Here is a 13,483-nt window from a genome sequence, read left to right as displayed (position 1 = left end):
TGGATGAACACATGTATAATCCTACAGAAAAATCTGTCTTTTCTATCTTTGAACGGGATTTGGAATAACAGGTGAGATCCAACATTTTCATCCTGTCTCCTCCCTCCGTTAATAATTAACTACTTACCATGACACTTATGTGTGCTGTACCTAAAGTGAGTTGTGTCATGGACACCTTGTCCTAATGGACCTTCAGTGGGAAGGATAACAGAGCGTAAGCCCCTATGTCCTTCAGGCCACAGAACAGGAACTGGTCCTTGGCACTGCTGCCATCTCCCCTGGGCAGACCTTGACTTCCGCATGAGTCGTGAGAACTCGTGCATGCATTCATCTGATGAGATGGATTGAACACCCTCCCCCTTAATAACGCCATCCTGCATGTGTACCATATTTCCAATGTATGCATGCTTCGTGTATATTAACTCGTTTAATCTTTACAGCAATCCGGTTTATTATCCCTATCTTTACAGATGTAGAGACAAGGCATTAGACCAGTTGGGCACCTAGGAAGTTCCTGTTTTCGACCTCAAATCCCGTTTCTGTTGTTAGCTTAGCACCCTTTGCACTACCAGATGCTGCTTCTCTTGAGAAGAGCAGTGTAAAATCATGGATTTTTAAGCAAATAACATCCTTCACAGTATGTTGTAATTGCCACGGCAGTTGGATCATGTGCCATGGAAGAATAAGTTTTGGAGAACCAGTTTTACCTAGGCGAGAGGACATCTGAGCTGGGCTTGAAGCAGGAAAAAATTAAAAATCCCAGGCAAAGAGAGGAGCACGTGAAGAGTCTTGGAGGCGAGAAACAGCTTCGCGTGTCTGAGGACCAGGGAGATGTCTGGTTATCCCTGGAGCAAAGAACGTAGACAGCCATGAGGGAAGGTGTGAAGAGAGGAAAGAGAGATGAGTCTAGGAAAGTCAGTTGAGACCTGCTTTAAGAGAGCCTTGTATGATAATGAGGGAGCACTTCTGGACAGACTGAGCTTGTGACACTTGTGGGTTGTCTGGGAATTGATGGCCAGGAAGCTGTTGGAGCTCAAGAGAGAAATCTGTTTGGAGATAAAGATTGAGGTCTCAGCATCGTATAGATGAAAGTTGGGGACTTTTCCCACGGAGAGAAGGTGGAACGAAGTGAGAACAGAGCTGAAGGTGGCAGAGCCTGGGGGGCACAGCACAATTCTAGAGGTGAACAAAAAAACAACAGCTCATAAAGGACACTGAGAAGAAATGTCTGGAAGACCAGGGAGAGATGGAGGAGGGCAGTGGCCTGGGGGAGGAGAGCTTCAGGCCGTGCTCAGTAGTGTGGGGCAGTGGGAAGTTGAGTGGGTTTCGAAAATAGCCTGAAAGTTGCCATCTTTACCTGTCTTCTCCCACACTTTGGTGCAGGTCCTAAGACTAACTAAGTGGCTCAAAGGGCAGCCTTGACACACTGTCAGATTTTCAGTATGCTGCATTGAGGGTCTGACAGATTCCATCATCATCTGTTTTAACTCTTGGATGAAATTCAGTGATCTTTAATATAATGGGATTTATAGATCCTAAAGGCAGCATTTATTTTTTTAATCTGTAAACCTTGATCAGTGTGGATTTCATGTTGATACTATGTGAAAACTCTTCCTAAACTCATAGATATCTGCTCCCCAAATTCCAACTCTGAATCTGTCAAGATTTTAGAGCTAAATTCTAACCCTTTCTTTTCCCGGCTGAGTTTTTCTTCTCCCTCCATAACAGCCCACTCCATGGAGTTGAGAATGAGACTTGGCGACCCTTTTCTCCTTTAGTCAAGCTTCTAGGAGGGTCCGTGCTATTTGCGGCTGATGTCAAGTAGCAGGAACAGCAGGGCTGCCCCTTGTGCTGAAGAGCCATAATCCTATTACGCCCACCTTGAGACTTCACATTAGCTGCCTCTATAGTAGTAGATGGACTGAGGTGACTCAATTGACTTTTAAATCTCCAAGGGTCCTAGTTTCAAAATCCCCATGTCTAAGTCAAGTAGTAGATTAGGCCCCTTGCTAAGAAGGCCTGGCTCCTTCAGAGTCCCTGGGGCCATAGCTTTTCCTTCGGTGGGTCCCCTACTTTCTGCATTCCACTAGATTGGGGCACAGTGTATCCTTAAGTGGTGATCCTTGGCAGGAGGTGAACCTGGCTGGCATCTCCCTGGGTCATGGCTTTAGTACAGGCAGGCATTAGGAAATAGACCCTCTGTTGTTTCTATAAGAGAAGGATATCATATTCTTTTGTTTGTGTTAAAGCTGTCCTTGAGAAGGTAATGCCCAAGGGATGCAAAGAGTTTTCTTCCTCCAGTTAGCTCCCATGTGATCTGGAATATAGTTGCAAAATTATCTAACTCAACTCTTTTAGAATATTTACCATTCAGTTTCGATAGCTCCAAGTCCTTATCTAATAATTGACTAAGTTCTAGATGTAATTTGCTGAACCAAGAGTCATACTTAGTTTGTAAGTTTGTTTTTCTCGTGCAAGGGTTTAAGTTTTGAATATCACTTTGCTGGGTTTTTTTTTTCCGCTCACTCAAATAAATATGCAGATACCTTCCCATTCGCTACTTCCTTTAGCTCTCACATCACTCTCAGAGAGATATTGTCCCCAGTTTACAGATGAAACTGAGCCTCTGATGTCACACAGCTGGTGAATGGTTGCACCAAGGTTAAAACCTGATCTTCAGACGCTAAACCCAGTGCTCTGCTCAGGACACCAACACCCCCTGAATTTATCTAATCAAGGAGCACTCTTTAAAATACAGTGTAATGATGGAACACCGTCGGCAGCTCATTGAGGTTTAAATGTTTAATATACAGAAACGTTAACTAATACCACAAGTTATTGAAATTTTAGGACAAAATGCATAAGACAGATGATGATTATCTAATAGGTAACACTCATGACTATAGCAGTTAGCTGAGAGTGAATGTCACCTGTCCATCAACGTGGAGATTAACTTCCTATAGCACTCTCAGAATTCATAACACATTTGTTTGTTTTTTAGTTTCAAAAACATATTAGTCAGGGTTTCTTATACTGGAGAGAGCAATAGAAAATCCAAATTACTGACCAGTCATGCCTTTTACCATTGATGTATAATTAAACTCTATTAGTGATTCCAGAATTATTATAGACAAGAAAGATGATCAGCAATCCACTCAGTCCTCCCATGCCAAAATGTCCATAATACCCACAAGCCCCAGACTATTGATACTAGTTTTATAATAAATTATAGGGAAAAAACTGTACATAGTATACTGATTAACATCTCATGGAACAGTAGTCCTCCATGGAACAGAGTTGGGGACATGCAGGTGTATTCTTCCCTTCTTTCCCTCTTTTACTAATCCCACGCACTACTGTTTGCCTTCTGCCCATCTCATGCCCTCACTTCCTCAGGGATAGGTGAGAAAATGTTGTCTATAGGCATCCTTTATCTGAGTCCTGTGGTGGAAGCATATTACATAACCCAAAACAATAGTGACAACAGCATTATTATTCTTTTAAGCTAAGATATCAGGATCCCAAGAAATTTGGATTGATCATCAAGTTGATTGAACCAATAGTTCCTAGTGATGCTGAACGATAAGTTTGTTGTTACTGATTAAGGTAGTGATGAAAGGCGATTTTGTAGAACGATCATCTACAAAGTAAGAGGTCAGTTAGCCAACTACAGTGTGAACAGAGATGTTCTTCCCTCTGAGATGGAAAGGAAAGGGATTATGTGCCCTTCTGATTTCTTCCATGTCCTTCCATCAAGGAACACGTTCATGTCAAAAATCCCTTTAGGAATGATCATAGCATACTCTCTCCCTCTGCCGATGTTTTTTTAATCGGGATTTCTGCTAAGAATTTCCTGAACATGTTACTGACCCCCGAAGTCACCTCTATATTTCAAGCCCTTAGCAATGACTTTTATCTCATTATTTCCTTGTTACTTTTTTTTCTTTGTAGACCTGGCCAGAGGACCGTGGATGACCTAGAAATTATCTATGAAGAACTCCTTCACATTAAAGCCTTATCCCATCTTTCTACCACGGTAAGTTGTCTCTTAGCTGAGGCGGAGGGGAGGGGCGCACAGTTTGAGTTAAATGCACTGTTAGGCCTGAAGGAGAGTATTGGAGAGTGTGGGCGAGGGGCAGGAACGCCTGAATTCTCCCTCACAAACGGCCCCTCCTGTTTCTCACGAGATGCTAAGGAAGCTACGCCCATGTGCAATCACCAAAAAAGAATCAAGTATCACTACGTTATTAGTAGCTGCCCTAAACACCAAGGCAGCATGATGTGAGCAGAACTGGAACATACGCTTCAAACTTCCTGAGTCTTGGAACCCGCATACCTAGACAAGAGAGCCAGGCCTTAAGAGGGGTGTCCCTTCCATGACATATAGAGCCGCGTGCGGGAGCGGGGCTCGGGGGGGAAAGAAATCAAGACGACCAGCCCTGGCCCAAGGGGCCAGCTCCACCCAGGTTTGCTGCCAGATTGAGAAAGGAAGCAGAAGGTGCAAGAGAGCATTAGTTCAGATATCTTAGGACACAAGAGCAGTACCTGCTAGTGAACAATGGCCCAACGGCCGTATCTGACTCTGAACTTTTACGTGACTAGGGTGTTTAGAAGAACAGTGGACAGAAATGTCTCCTGCCATAGGAGGGAGAGAGAAACACAATTTCCAGGCAACACAAGTCTCCTATGTGCTAATAATTCAGTAATGATAATGATAATAAAAGAAGCTGTCCCAGCATCCACGGATCACAGGTTTTATGCGGGACCCCTCAGCAATGCCCATCTGCTTAATCTGTCTTTCATCCCCAGCTCACTAGGCGATATTATGCTGTCACTGTCACATGGTGGCAGTGCCTGTAGTCCCTGCTCTGGGCGGGGGTAGAGTTCAGGTCTCCACTGAGAGCAGTGAGGCATTCACCACAACCCCAAGCAGAAGGGTTCCAGATCCTTCCCCCTTCAACCCAGACAGGACTGCCTTCACATCCCTCCCACTCCCTGCACCACTGGGGATCCGGGAGCTTGCTCACCTACATGGAGTATCCAGGGGTCTGGTCCAGCCCAGGCTCCCCTCCCTCCCACCACCCTGCTGTCATCTTCACTCTCTCCATGGTGGGATAGGTCTAGTGCCCGGGGGCCTCACCCGGGGAGCTCCTGCATTCGTAGGGGCAGCAGCCGAGGCTCCACGAGCTCATGCCGGAGAGGGAAGTGAGGGAAGACCCCTTTTCCCTACCTGTTGTCCGGGTCCCCAGCATGCGCATGTTCTGACTTCCCCAGCCTTGGTGGAATTGGGAGGATTGTGGGTAGTGGAAAGGAGGAGTCTTCTACCTCAAATCCCAGATACCCAGGCACTGTGGAAGATCTCAGGTTATTTGGTTCTTAGGGAGAGAGAACATAATTTGGGACCATAGTTTGGAATTAAAAAAACATAGCTCACACATTTAAGCTTTATTATTCAACTTCAAGACATTGAGTTTTCTAACATGTTTGCAGTGATGCATGATGTGTGATGCAAAGAAGAGCCTCCAGGAGCAAGAGTCATGATATTGTGGTTGCTCTCACCCTCTCACCAAGATGCAAGACAGGCAGAGAAATTGCCTAGTTCATACATGTGAAACCAAGTTTAAACAGTCTCTAGGGAGGTTGTCTTGTACGAATTAGCTTATAAAACAGCTTTTGTAAAAAGCTTTAAGAGTCTGGTGGCACAAGACATGGACGCAACGTAAATGTCCATCAACAGATAAAAGGATAAAGAAGATGTGGTACATATATACAATGGAATACTACTCAACCATAAAAAGAATGAAATAATGCCATTTGTAGCAACATGGATGGACCTAGAGATTATCGTACTAAGTGAAGTAAGTCAGACAAAGACAAATATCATATGATATCTCCTATATGTGGAACCTAAAAAAATTATACAAAGGAACTTATTTACAAGACAGAAATAGAGTCACAGATATAGAAAACAAACTTAGGGCTACCAAAGGAGAAGGAGGGGAGGGATATATTAGAAATTTGATAATAACAGATATACATTACTATGTATAAAACAGATAAACAACAAGGTCCTAATGTATAGCACAGGGAACTATATTCAGTATCTTGTAATAAACTAAAATGGAAAAGAATCTGAAATATATATATATATATGCATAACTGAATCACTTTGCTATACATTGTAAATCAACTATACTTCAATTTTTTAAAAAACTAAAAAACAATCTAGTGGCACATCTAGTGGAAGTGGTTCTAGACAGGAGGAGCAGCAAAGCAGAGTGGGAGGTGTCCGCGTGGAAGTCAGCACTGTTCAGAAAGAGAACAAGTCCCTCCCCAGCCCCCCCCCAATCTGGCCTTTCCCCCACATTCCTTCTCTTTTCCTTCTAGGTGAAACGGGAGTTAGCAGGTGTTCTCATTTTCGAGTCCCACGCCAAAGGAGGAACCGTGTGTAAGTGAAGACTAATCGTTCATGGTGCCTGGCTGGCCCCCTCCCGAGCATGCGCCATGGGAGCCTGACTGCAAATGCTCCCCTTTCTTGGGTCTGGGTCTGACTTGCCAGGATGTCACGTGGCACCATTTGTTTTTCTGGACCTGTGATTATTCCCAGCACGTATCCCTTACTCTGCAGCCCGCTGGGTTTTGGGTGCCAGCCTGGGAGCAGTTGCCAGCCTGTGTCTCCACTTGCTCCCTCCCCTGCTGGCTCAAGGCAGTGTTTAAAGAGGGTGAGATGAAGTCAGTGCTCTTCAGGGGGGACCCCAGGCAAAACCTTTTCACAGTGACCTCACTTCAGTTTGTGGCTTGAGAGAAACTAATCTATCTCTTGAGAGGCTAGTTAGACTGGCATACTCTCCTGCCTTCTTGTTCTTCTCTCATTTTCACTAACAGCTCCGAGCCTGAGAGAATTTCTTTGCCCCAAATATTTATGCAATACTAATATGTAGTATCTCTCCAGCGTGCACGTTGTAGTTTAGTTCTGTGATCATATTTGGGAGCAAGAAATTGAAATTTCATATTAATAAAAGTGAGCAAGGGCTTCCCTGGTGGTGCAGTGGTTGAGAGTCCGCCTGCCAATGCAGGGGACACGGGTTCGCGCCCCGGTCCGGGAAGATCCCACATGCTGCGGAGCGGCTGGGTCCGTGAGCCATGGCCGCTGAGCCTGCGCGTCCGGAGCCTGTGCTCCGCAACGGGAGAGGGCACAACAGTGAGAGGCCGGCGTACCGCAAAAAAAAAAAAGTGAGCAAAATTATTTCGGCTGGCATTTCCCACTAGTCGTACAAAACGCTTCTTGAAAAACATGGTTAGCGGTGTATTCAGATCAGGAAATGCCTCTTTCTCTGATCTCTCTTGGAGAATAGTAACACACACTAGCATGCTACCTTTCTCAGGAGTTCCACAGTAAAGATAAATTTCACACCATGTAAACTGACACTTCCTAAACCCAGTGAAACATAGAAAACATTTATAATGGACACGTGTTAACTTTTCAAGAGACATTCTTTGGAAAATCTTGCTCTTTCTTCAGACTGAGTTGTGTTAGTCAAATAAGCAGAGACCATGAATTGTAAAAGCAAAAAGAATTAAAAATGAGTTTCAAATATTTTACTTTTAGTCATCAAAAGTGGTATTTCTAACATTGATATTTACTTTAGTAAGAATGTCTTTCCTTCACATTTTAAAGGTTCACTTTTAATATTTTTTAAATTTTTATGATCACTGATGACTTGCAACTTTTCTTATTCTTTTCACTCACTGATGGTTTTCATTTTATCATGAAATACTTAAATATTTCAAACGAAAAACTAGAGGTTGTTACAAACACCTTTTTTGTTTTTTTTTTGCGGTATATGGGCCCCTCACTGCTGTGGCCTCTCCCGCCGCGGAGCACAGGCTCTGGATGCGCAGGCTCAGTGGCCATGGCTCACGGGCCCAGCCGCTCCACAGCATGTGGGATCTTCCCGGATCGGGGCACGAACCCGTGTCCCCTGCATTGGCAGGCGGACTCTCAACCACTGCGCCACCAGGGAAGCCCACAAACACCTTTTTAAAAAACATTTTTTATCAAATAATAACCTTATGCCATATTTTTTCATTTTTTATATTTTCTAAAAAATGAAATTCTACATTTGAAGGCTCCTTGTTCCCTCCTTTATCTCATTCTTCTCTTCCCCTCCCCAAGGTAACTCCTACCCTGTATGATGCGGTTATCATTCCAACCCATTTTTTAAAAAATATGTAGGTATGCATCCATCGACACTAGGTAGTGCTGATTTGCATGTTTTCAAACTTCACTTTACCATTCAGAATACTTTTAAAAACTGTGTTCTATAGCTTAGTAAGTTTTGATGAATTGTGGGGGAAATGTATTGCTTTAAGGAATGGATAGCTGGTGAATTTGTATCTAGTGAATACGTATCTTTAGGGCACAGCAAGGAGTGCAGTATTTCTGTTCCTTTCACATTCTAAAGAAAAGGAAGTAATATTCCACATGAATAAGTTCGTATTTGCCAGTGATTTTTTTTTCCCTTCTGGAATTAAATGCATAATTCTGGGGACTTAAAAATGATGATTTGATAAGCTGTAATTTATACTGATGTGCTTCTACTCTTGTCATAAGTCTTTTCATTTTTTTGTATCTAGTGTTTAACCAGGGGGAAGAAGGCACCTCCTGGTACATTATTCTAAAAGGATCAGTGAATGTAGTCATTTATGGCAAGGTATATATATCTTTTTTTCTTTCTGAAACTTTATTATGCTCCATATACTAGTGGTTCTAAGTATTAACAACTTAATGCTACAATTAAACTTGCTACAACGTTGTTACTCTATGCAGAAAAGACATTATAGCATCTCTAATCATAAGTTATCTAAGTTATTATACTCAGAGTAGTACTGAATTTTCTGGGGCTCCTGGATTATAATGTATACATTTAAGTTAGGCCCTAGCCCAGATTACTCAATGAAAGAGAAATGAAACATTATAACGTAATTATCTGATTCCCCCCACACTTGACATCCCTGGGTACAGCCTATTGATATATACAGTGTTTTGCGGGGGGGTGGGGGGTGCAGGTGGGTGTTTGCTCCCTTTCAGGGATCACCTTCATCTGGATGTATTGCTCTCTCCAGGGTGTGGTCTGCACGCTGCACGAAGGCGATGACTTCGGCAAGTTAGCGCTAGTGAATGATGCCCCGAGAGCTGCCTCCATCGTCTTGCGAGAAGATAACTGCCATTTCTTAAGAGTAGACAAGGAGGATTTTAACCGGATCCTGAGGGTGAGTCCAAGGTGAAGTGTGGCTGAGGGGCGTCGCATTTTCACTTTTGTCAGATAAGAAGAATGAGTGTAGTGTTAATTGAGCCAGCACTGTGATTAATGAATGCTCTAGGGCCAGAGGGCCTTGCTTACAAACCTGGCACGTTCAATGTGCTGGGGTGGGTTCTGGGGTCCAGAGGTGATATTCCAGTAAGGCTGCAAATGTGCCGCGCTGTGCTGGACCAAATAACCCTGCACACACCTGAACGGGTCCATGAGCACTGAAGACAAATAGGGATGCCTTGGCAAAATGCCAAAGCCTGAGACATTTCTCTTTGCAATCCTAGGTTTCCCCTTTTGTGTCCTTCCCCACCTCCCTCTCCATGTCTTTCTCTATCCTAAACCTCCTGTCTCTTCCCAAATCTGAATCTTTCTCATATCCTCACACTCCCTCTGGATTTATTAAGTGACTACATTTTAGTTGCAATTAATGTCCACCACGGTTACTCTAACCAAGCATTTTCATTTCAAGTGCTTTTTGTCAAATTGATTCACACTAAAGGAATTGCAGACTCTGGCAAGTAGGTGAAGAACAGTTGGGGTTGTAGGAGGAGCCATGAGATTGCACTTAGAGATGGCTCTGCAGAGGGGCCTAATGGAAGCTTGTTAAAGTATTTGTGAGAGTGGATGATGGTTAGAATAGATGGTCCCTAGGTTCTCCCCACCATCCAGCTCCTGGTCTCTTGCGAGGGACAACCCAGCTTTAGCTGGTGGAAGCCTGATTGTGGACCGCTGGGCATGGTGATATTGTCCCAGCACCCCTGGCCTTTCAGGTGGCCCATGGTCTATCCCACCTCACCCAGAGACACTGTTCCCTCCAGGATCACTTTGCTCTTTTCCCTTCCCTGCTGGCTCACAGAGCAGACTCCCTTCTATGCCTTTCCCAGCCTGAGCATCTTTCTCTCTCCTACCCTGAAATCCTACATGCACCTTCTGTGCTTTCTGGTACATTTGGCATTATTTAATGAAGATTTACAGTCTCCTTCCCATCCCTTATGTGTGGACACCTATTCCTACACAACCTTAAGCTTTTGCCTTTGGCAGCAAAATTTCTGACAACAAAGTTTGTCTTAGGAATGCGTTCTCTTGATGCAAAAAAAGCTAAGTTAAAGATTAAAGCATTGACTAATATAGAAAAAAATGCCACATGGAATTTGATGTGGTTTTTATCCAGTCTCTTAAAATAGGAACGAAATGAGGAGGAAACGTGCATTACGATTTTTTAATAAATCATTTTTTAATGACATTGAAATTTGAACTTTACTCTTTTGGAAGTTGACACACATGAAGTTTGCACTCAGCCACAATTATTCTTTGAAAGAATCAGATTAGGACCATTATCATGGATGTAATTTATAAAATTATTCCAAATAACTGAAAAGTGTTTTTAACACGTTTCAAACTGATAGTTTTTACAAGTCTTTTGATTAGAGGGAAAACATGCCACTCCTAAGAAAACTAAGTACCCTCAGAAGATAATCAGAATGAAAGAACTCTGCTGAAGCTGAGTGCTATTTGCCACATATATTTATCAAGAATAAGTGCACTGGCTCCTCTCTCTTTCCGCTGTACCACCCTCTCCCAAAGGTTTCTTCTCTGAGCACACTCCTCTCTCCTCAGCTGATTTTCTGCATCTCGGGTAACAGCAGACTTTTAAAACCACGTGCCTCCAACCTCATCTCGTCCTTTCTCTGACCGTTCCAGCCCTTGACTTTGAAAATGACTTAATTTGTAGATGCAACAATTAGCATCACAAGCACCAAATGAGTTTCTGAAGCATTTGAAATTTTTTTCATTGTCTGAGAAAAACGGCAGCATCTGTATGTGGTGTAATTTGTATTTGCAGGACGTTGAGGCGAATACAGTCAGACTTAAAGAACATGACCAAGATGTCTTGGTGCTGGAGAAGGTCCCAGCAGGGAACAGGGCTTCTAATCAAGGAAACTCACAGCCTCAGCAAAAGTAGGTTTGCATCCAACACTGCAAATGCCAGACTATGATTAACCTTTTCACATGGTATCATCATCTCTACAATAGCACGTTCTCCTCTTTTGTGGAAGACGGCAGTGTGTGTGACTTTTTTTCTCTCTATTGACTAATCACACATCGTGTAGAGTATAATGTGTCCGTTTCTGGCACTGCGTCGAGCTCGGTGCTGCCTAGAGTAATTCGGGGGAGAATATTCCCCCACTGGAAAAACACTCCCTCTGTCTGTGTGCAACTGTAATAGCTTGGAGCAGAAGGCAATAGCTTTGGAGAGAACAATGGGCATAGGAGTGCCAGGCGGCTCAAGGGATACGTAGGCCCCTGGGTGTGGAGAACCTTTGGTATTTGAATTTCATATGTAGGATTTCTCAAGAAGTGTTTTCATCGTGCAGTCAGAATGAGCATCTTTGATGGAAACCCACACTTCAAATATAACACAGTCTATTTTTTAAAAAATATTTATTTATTTAGGCTGCAACGGGTCTTAGTTGCGGCACGCAGGCTTCTTAGTTGCGGCATGTGGGATCTAGTTCCCAGACCAGGGATCGAACCCAGGCCCCCTGCATTGGGAGCGCAGAGTCTTACCCACTGGACCACCAGGCAAGTCCCAACACAGTCTATTGACTGTGGCCTGGAAACATCCATTTGGCCTCATCCATACTTATTCCTGCTAACGTCTGAAGGGTATTTGCTTCACATTTAACATCAGGTCACCTATTTAACTTGACTCTTTTTCTGTATGTCTATGTTCGGTTCTATCTTTTGCTGCAACTTCTTACATGAGACTTCTTTTAATCAAATGTATGAACATCTGAATAGTTAGGGAAATTAGGAAACGTAGCTCTAAGGAATTATTTAAAAATGACAGAATCTCATTTTTTAAATAAACGTTAATTTTTAATCTTACAGTAATAAAAACACCAATTCTGTAGGTAAAGAAATGCGGCCACAGACTATGTTGAAATGGAGTGCATCCCAAGTATTTTTCTTTTTTTGCCAAGTAAACGGGATGTTCCCATTAATCAACACACTCACCATAAATGATGAGTTTTAATTGTTTAGACTGAAAGCCCAAGGCTCAGACATTTCATCTGGATGAGTCAACGTATCTGCAAAGAAGGCAGGAAGAAATACAATGTTATTGAAGAGCCATAGTACTTCTTGCATATTTTATCTAATCCTTATTACAACCCCTTTTAACAGATGATAGAAAAATTTAGGCTCAGAGAAGTGAGTTCCTTGCCCAGGATGACAGCACTTTTAATGACAGCTTGCATTCAAGTCCAGCTTGACCAACTTCTGAGTCTATGCTCCCTTAGCCTCACAACTTACTCTAGCGAAATATGGTATATAGATACTCTCTCCTCAACACTATCTAGTAAACGTTGCAAAGCAATGTATTTCAAAAGGGCTGACATAAAGTAGACTATATAAAAAACTATCCCTTCACTTACAAACCTATAAAATTACCATCCAGAATTCTTTATTATTTTTCTATTTTTCACTACTATGCATTCTTGAAAAATGTTCCTGTTCACATGTTTTTCAGCAGTTGTCCTTCCAGCCCACAAAGGAGGATGAGAATGAAAATATTTTTTATGTGAAGTCTGGGACTACCCCCAGTGATTTTCTTTAGTGCTTTTAAGTATAACTAGGCCATTTTATAGTGGTCATCTACATTCTTTAATAATGCCTCAGATGTCTCAGGAAAATTTTGCTACCTGAAAAAGTAAGCCTTAAATTCTTCACAACCTTAAACCATTTGACCAAGAGGGCCCCGGAGGCCCCCTTCCTTCACCTCTTTATGGCAGGGGAAGATGATCAAAAGCGTTTGCATGTTACAACAGCTTCCATTCAGAGTGCTCTCCAAATATAGATTTTTTTATGAAATCGAACTAAAGGGAAAAGGAGAGCCCACACGCATTCAATTTATTTTAGGCCTAGATCTGATTTCTGTTATATCTCCTTATTTGTGTCCTGTAGACCAATCTAAATTTCTTACATAATTCAAAGCCTCGTGCATGTTCACAGCACACCATTTAGGAAATATCAGGCATACACAGAAGTGCACCATGCCAACCATTCCCTGAAGAGTAAGAAGCCACTCTTTCAAAGGGTCATTTTCCGTGTTGAGTTTTCCCGAGCCAGACCAAGTTGAAACGAGGGGGCGCCGTGTAAGTGAATTT

At 42.8% G+C, this 13,483-nt stretch overlaps 1 protein-coding gene across 3 annotated transcripts in view; it reads left to right on the top strand.

Annotated features, from left to right (window-relative positions):
- RAPGEF4 (Rap guanine nucleotide exchange factor 4) overlaps positions 1-13,483 on the top strand; it is a 317,013-nt gene that overhangs the window by 248,207 nt on the left and 55,323 nt on the right. For all 3 annotated transcript variants that reach the window (XM_073807568.1, XM_019923308.3, XM_073807569.1), the window contains 5 exons: positions 3,952-4,036; positions 6,388-6,448; positions 8,638-8,714; positions 9,127-9,273; positions 11,158-11,273. In XM_073807568.1, the coding sequence (XP_073663669.1) occupies positions 3,952-4,036; positions 6,388-6,448; positions 8,638-8,714; positions 9,127-9,273; positions 11,158-11,273 (486 nt within the window). The remainder of the gene's footprint in view (positions 1-3,951; positions 4,037-6,387; positions 6,449-8,637; positions 8,715-9,126; positions 9,274-11,157; positions 11,274-13,483) is intronic.

The sequence above is a fragment of the Tursiops truncatus genome, chromosome 7 (assembly GCF_011762595.2).
Source record: "Tursiops truncatus isolate mTurTru1 chromosome 7, mTurTru1.mat.Y, whole genome shotgun sequence".
Lineage (NCBI taxonomy): Eukaryota > Metazoa > Chordata > Mammalia > Artiodactyla > Delphinidae > Tursiops > Tursiops truncatus.
This window is presented reverse-complemented; position numbering and strand designations above follow the sequence as displayed.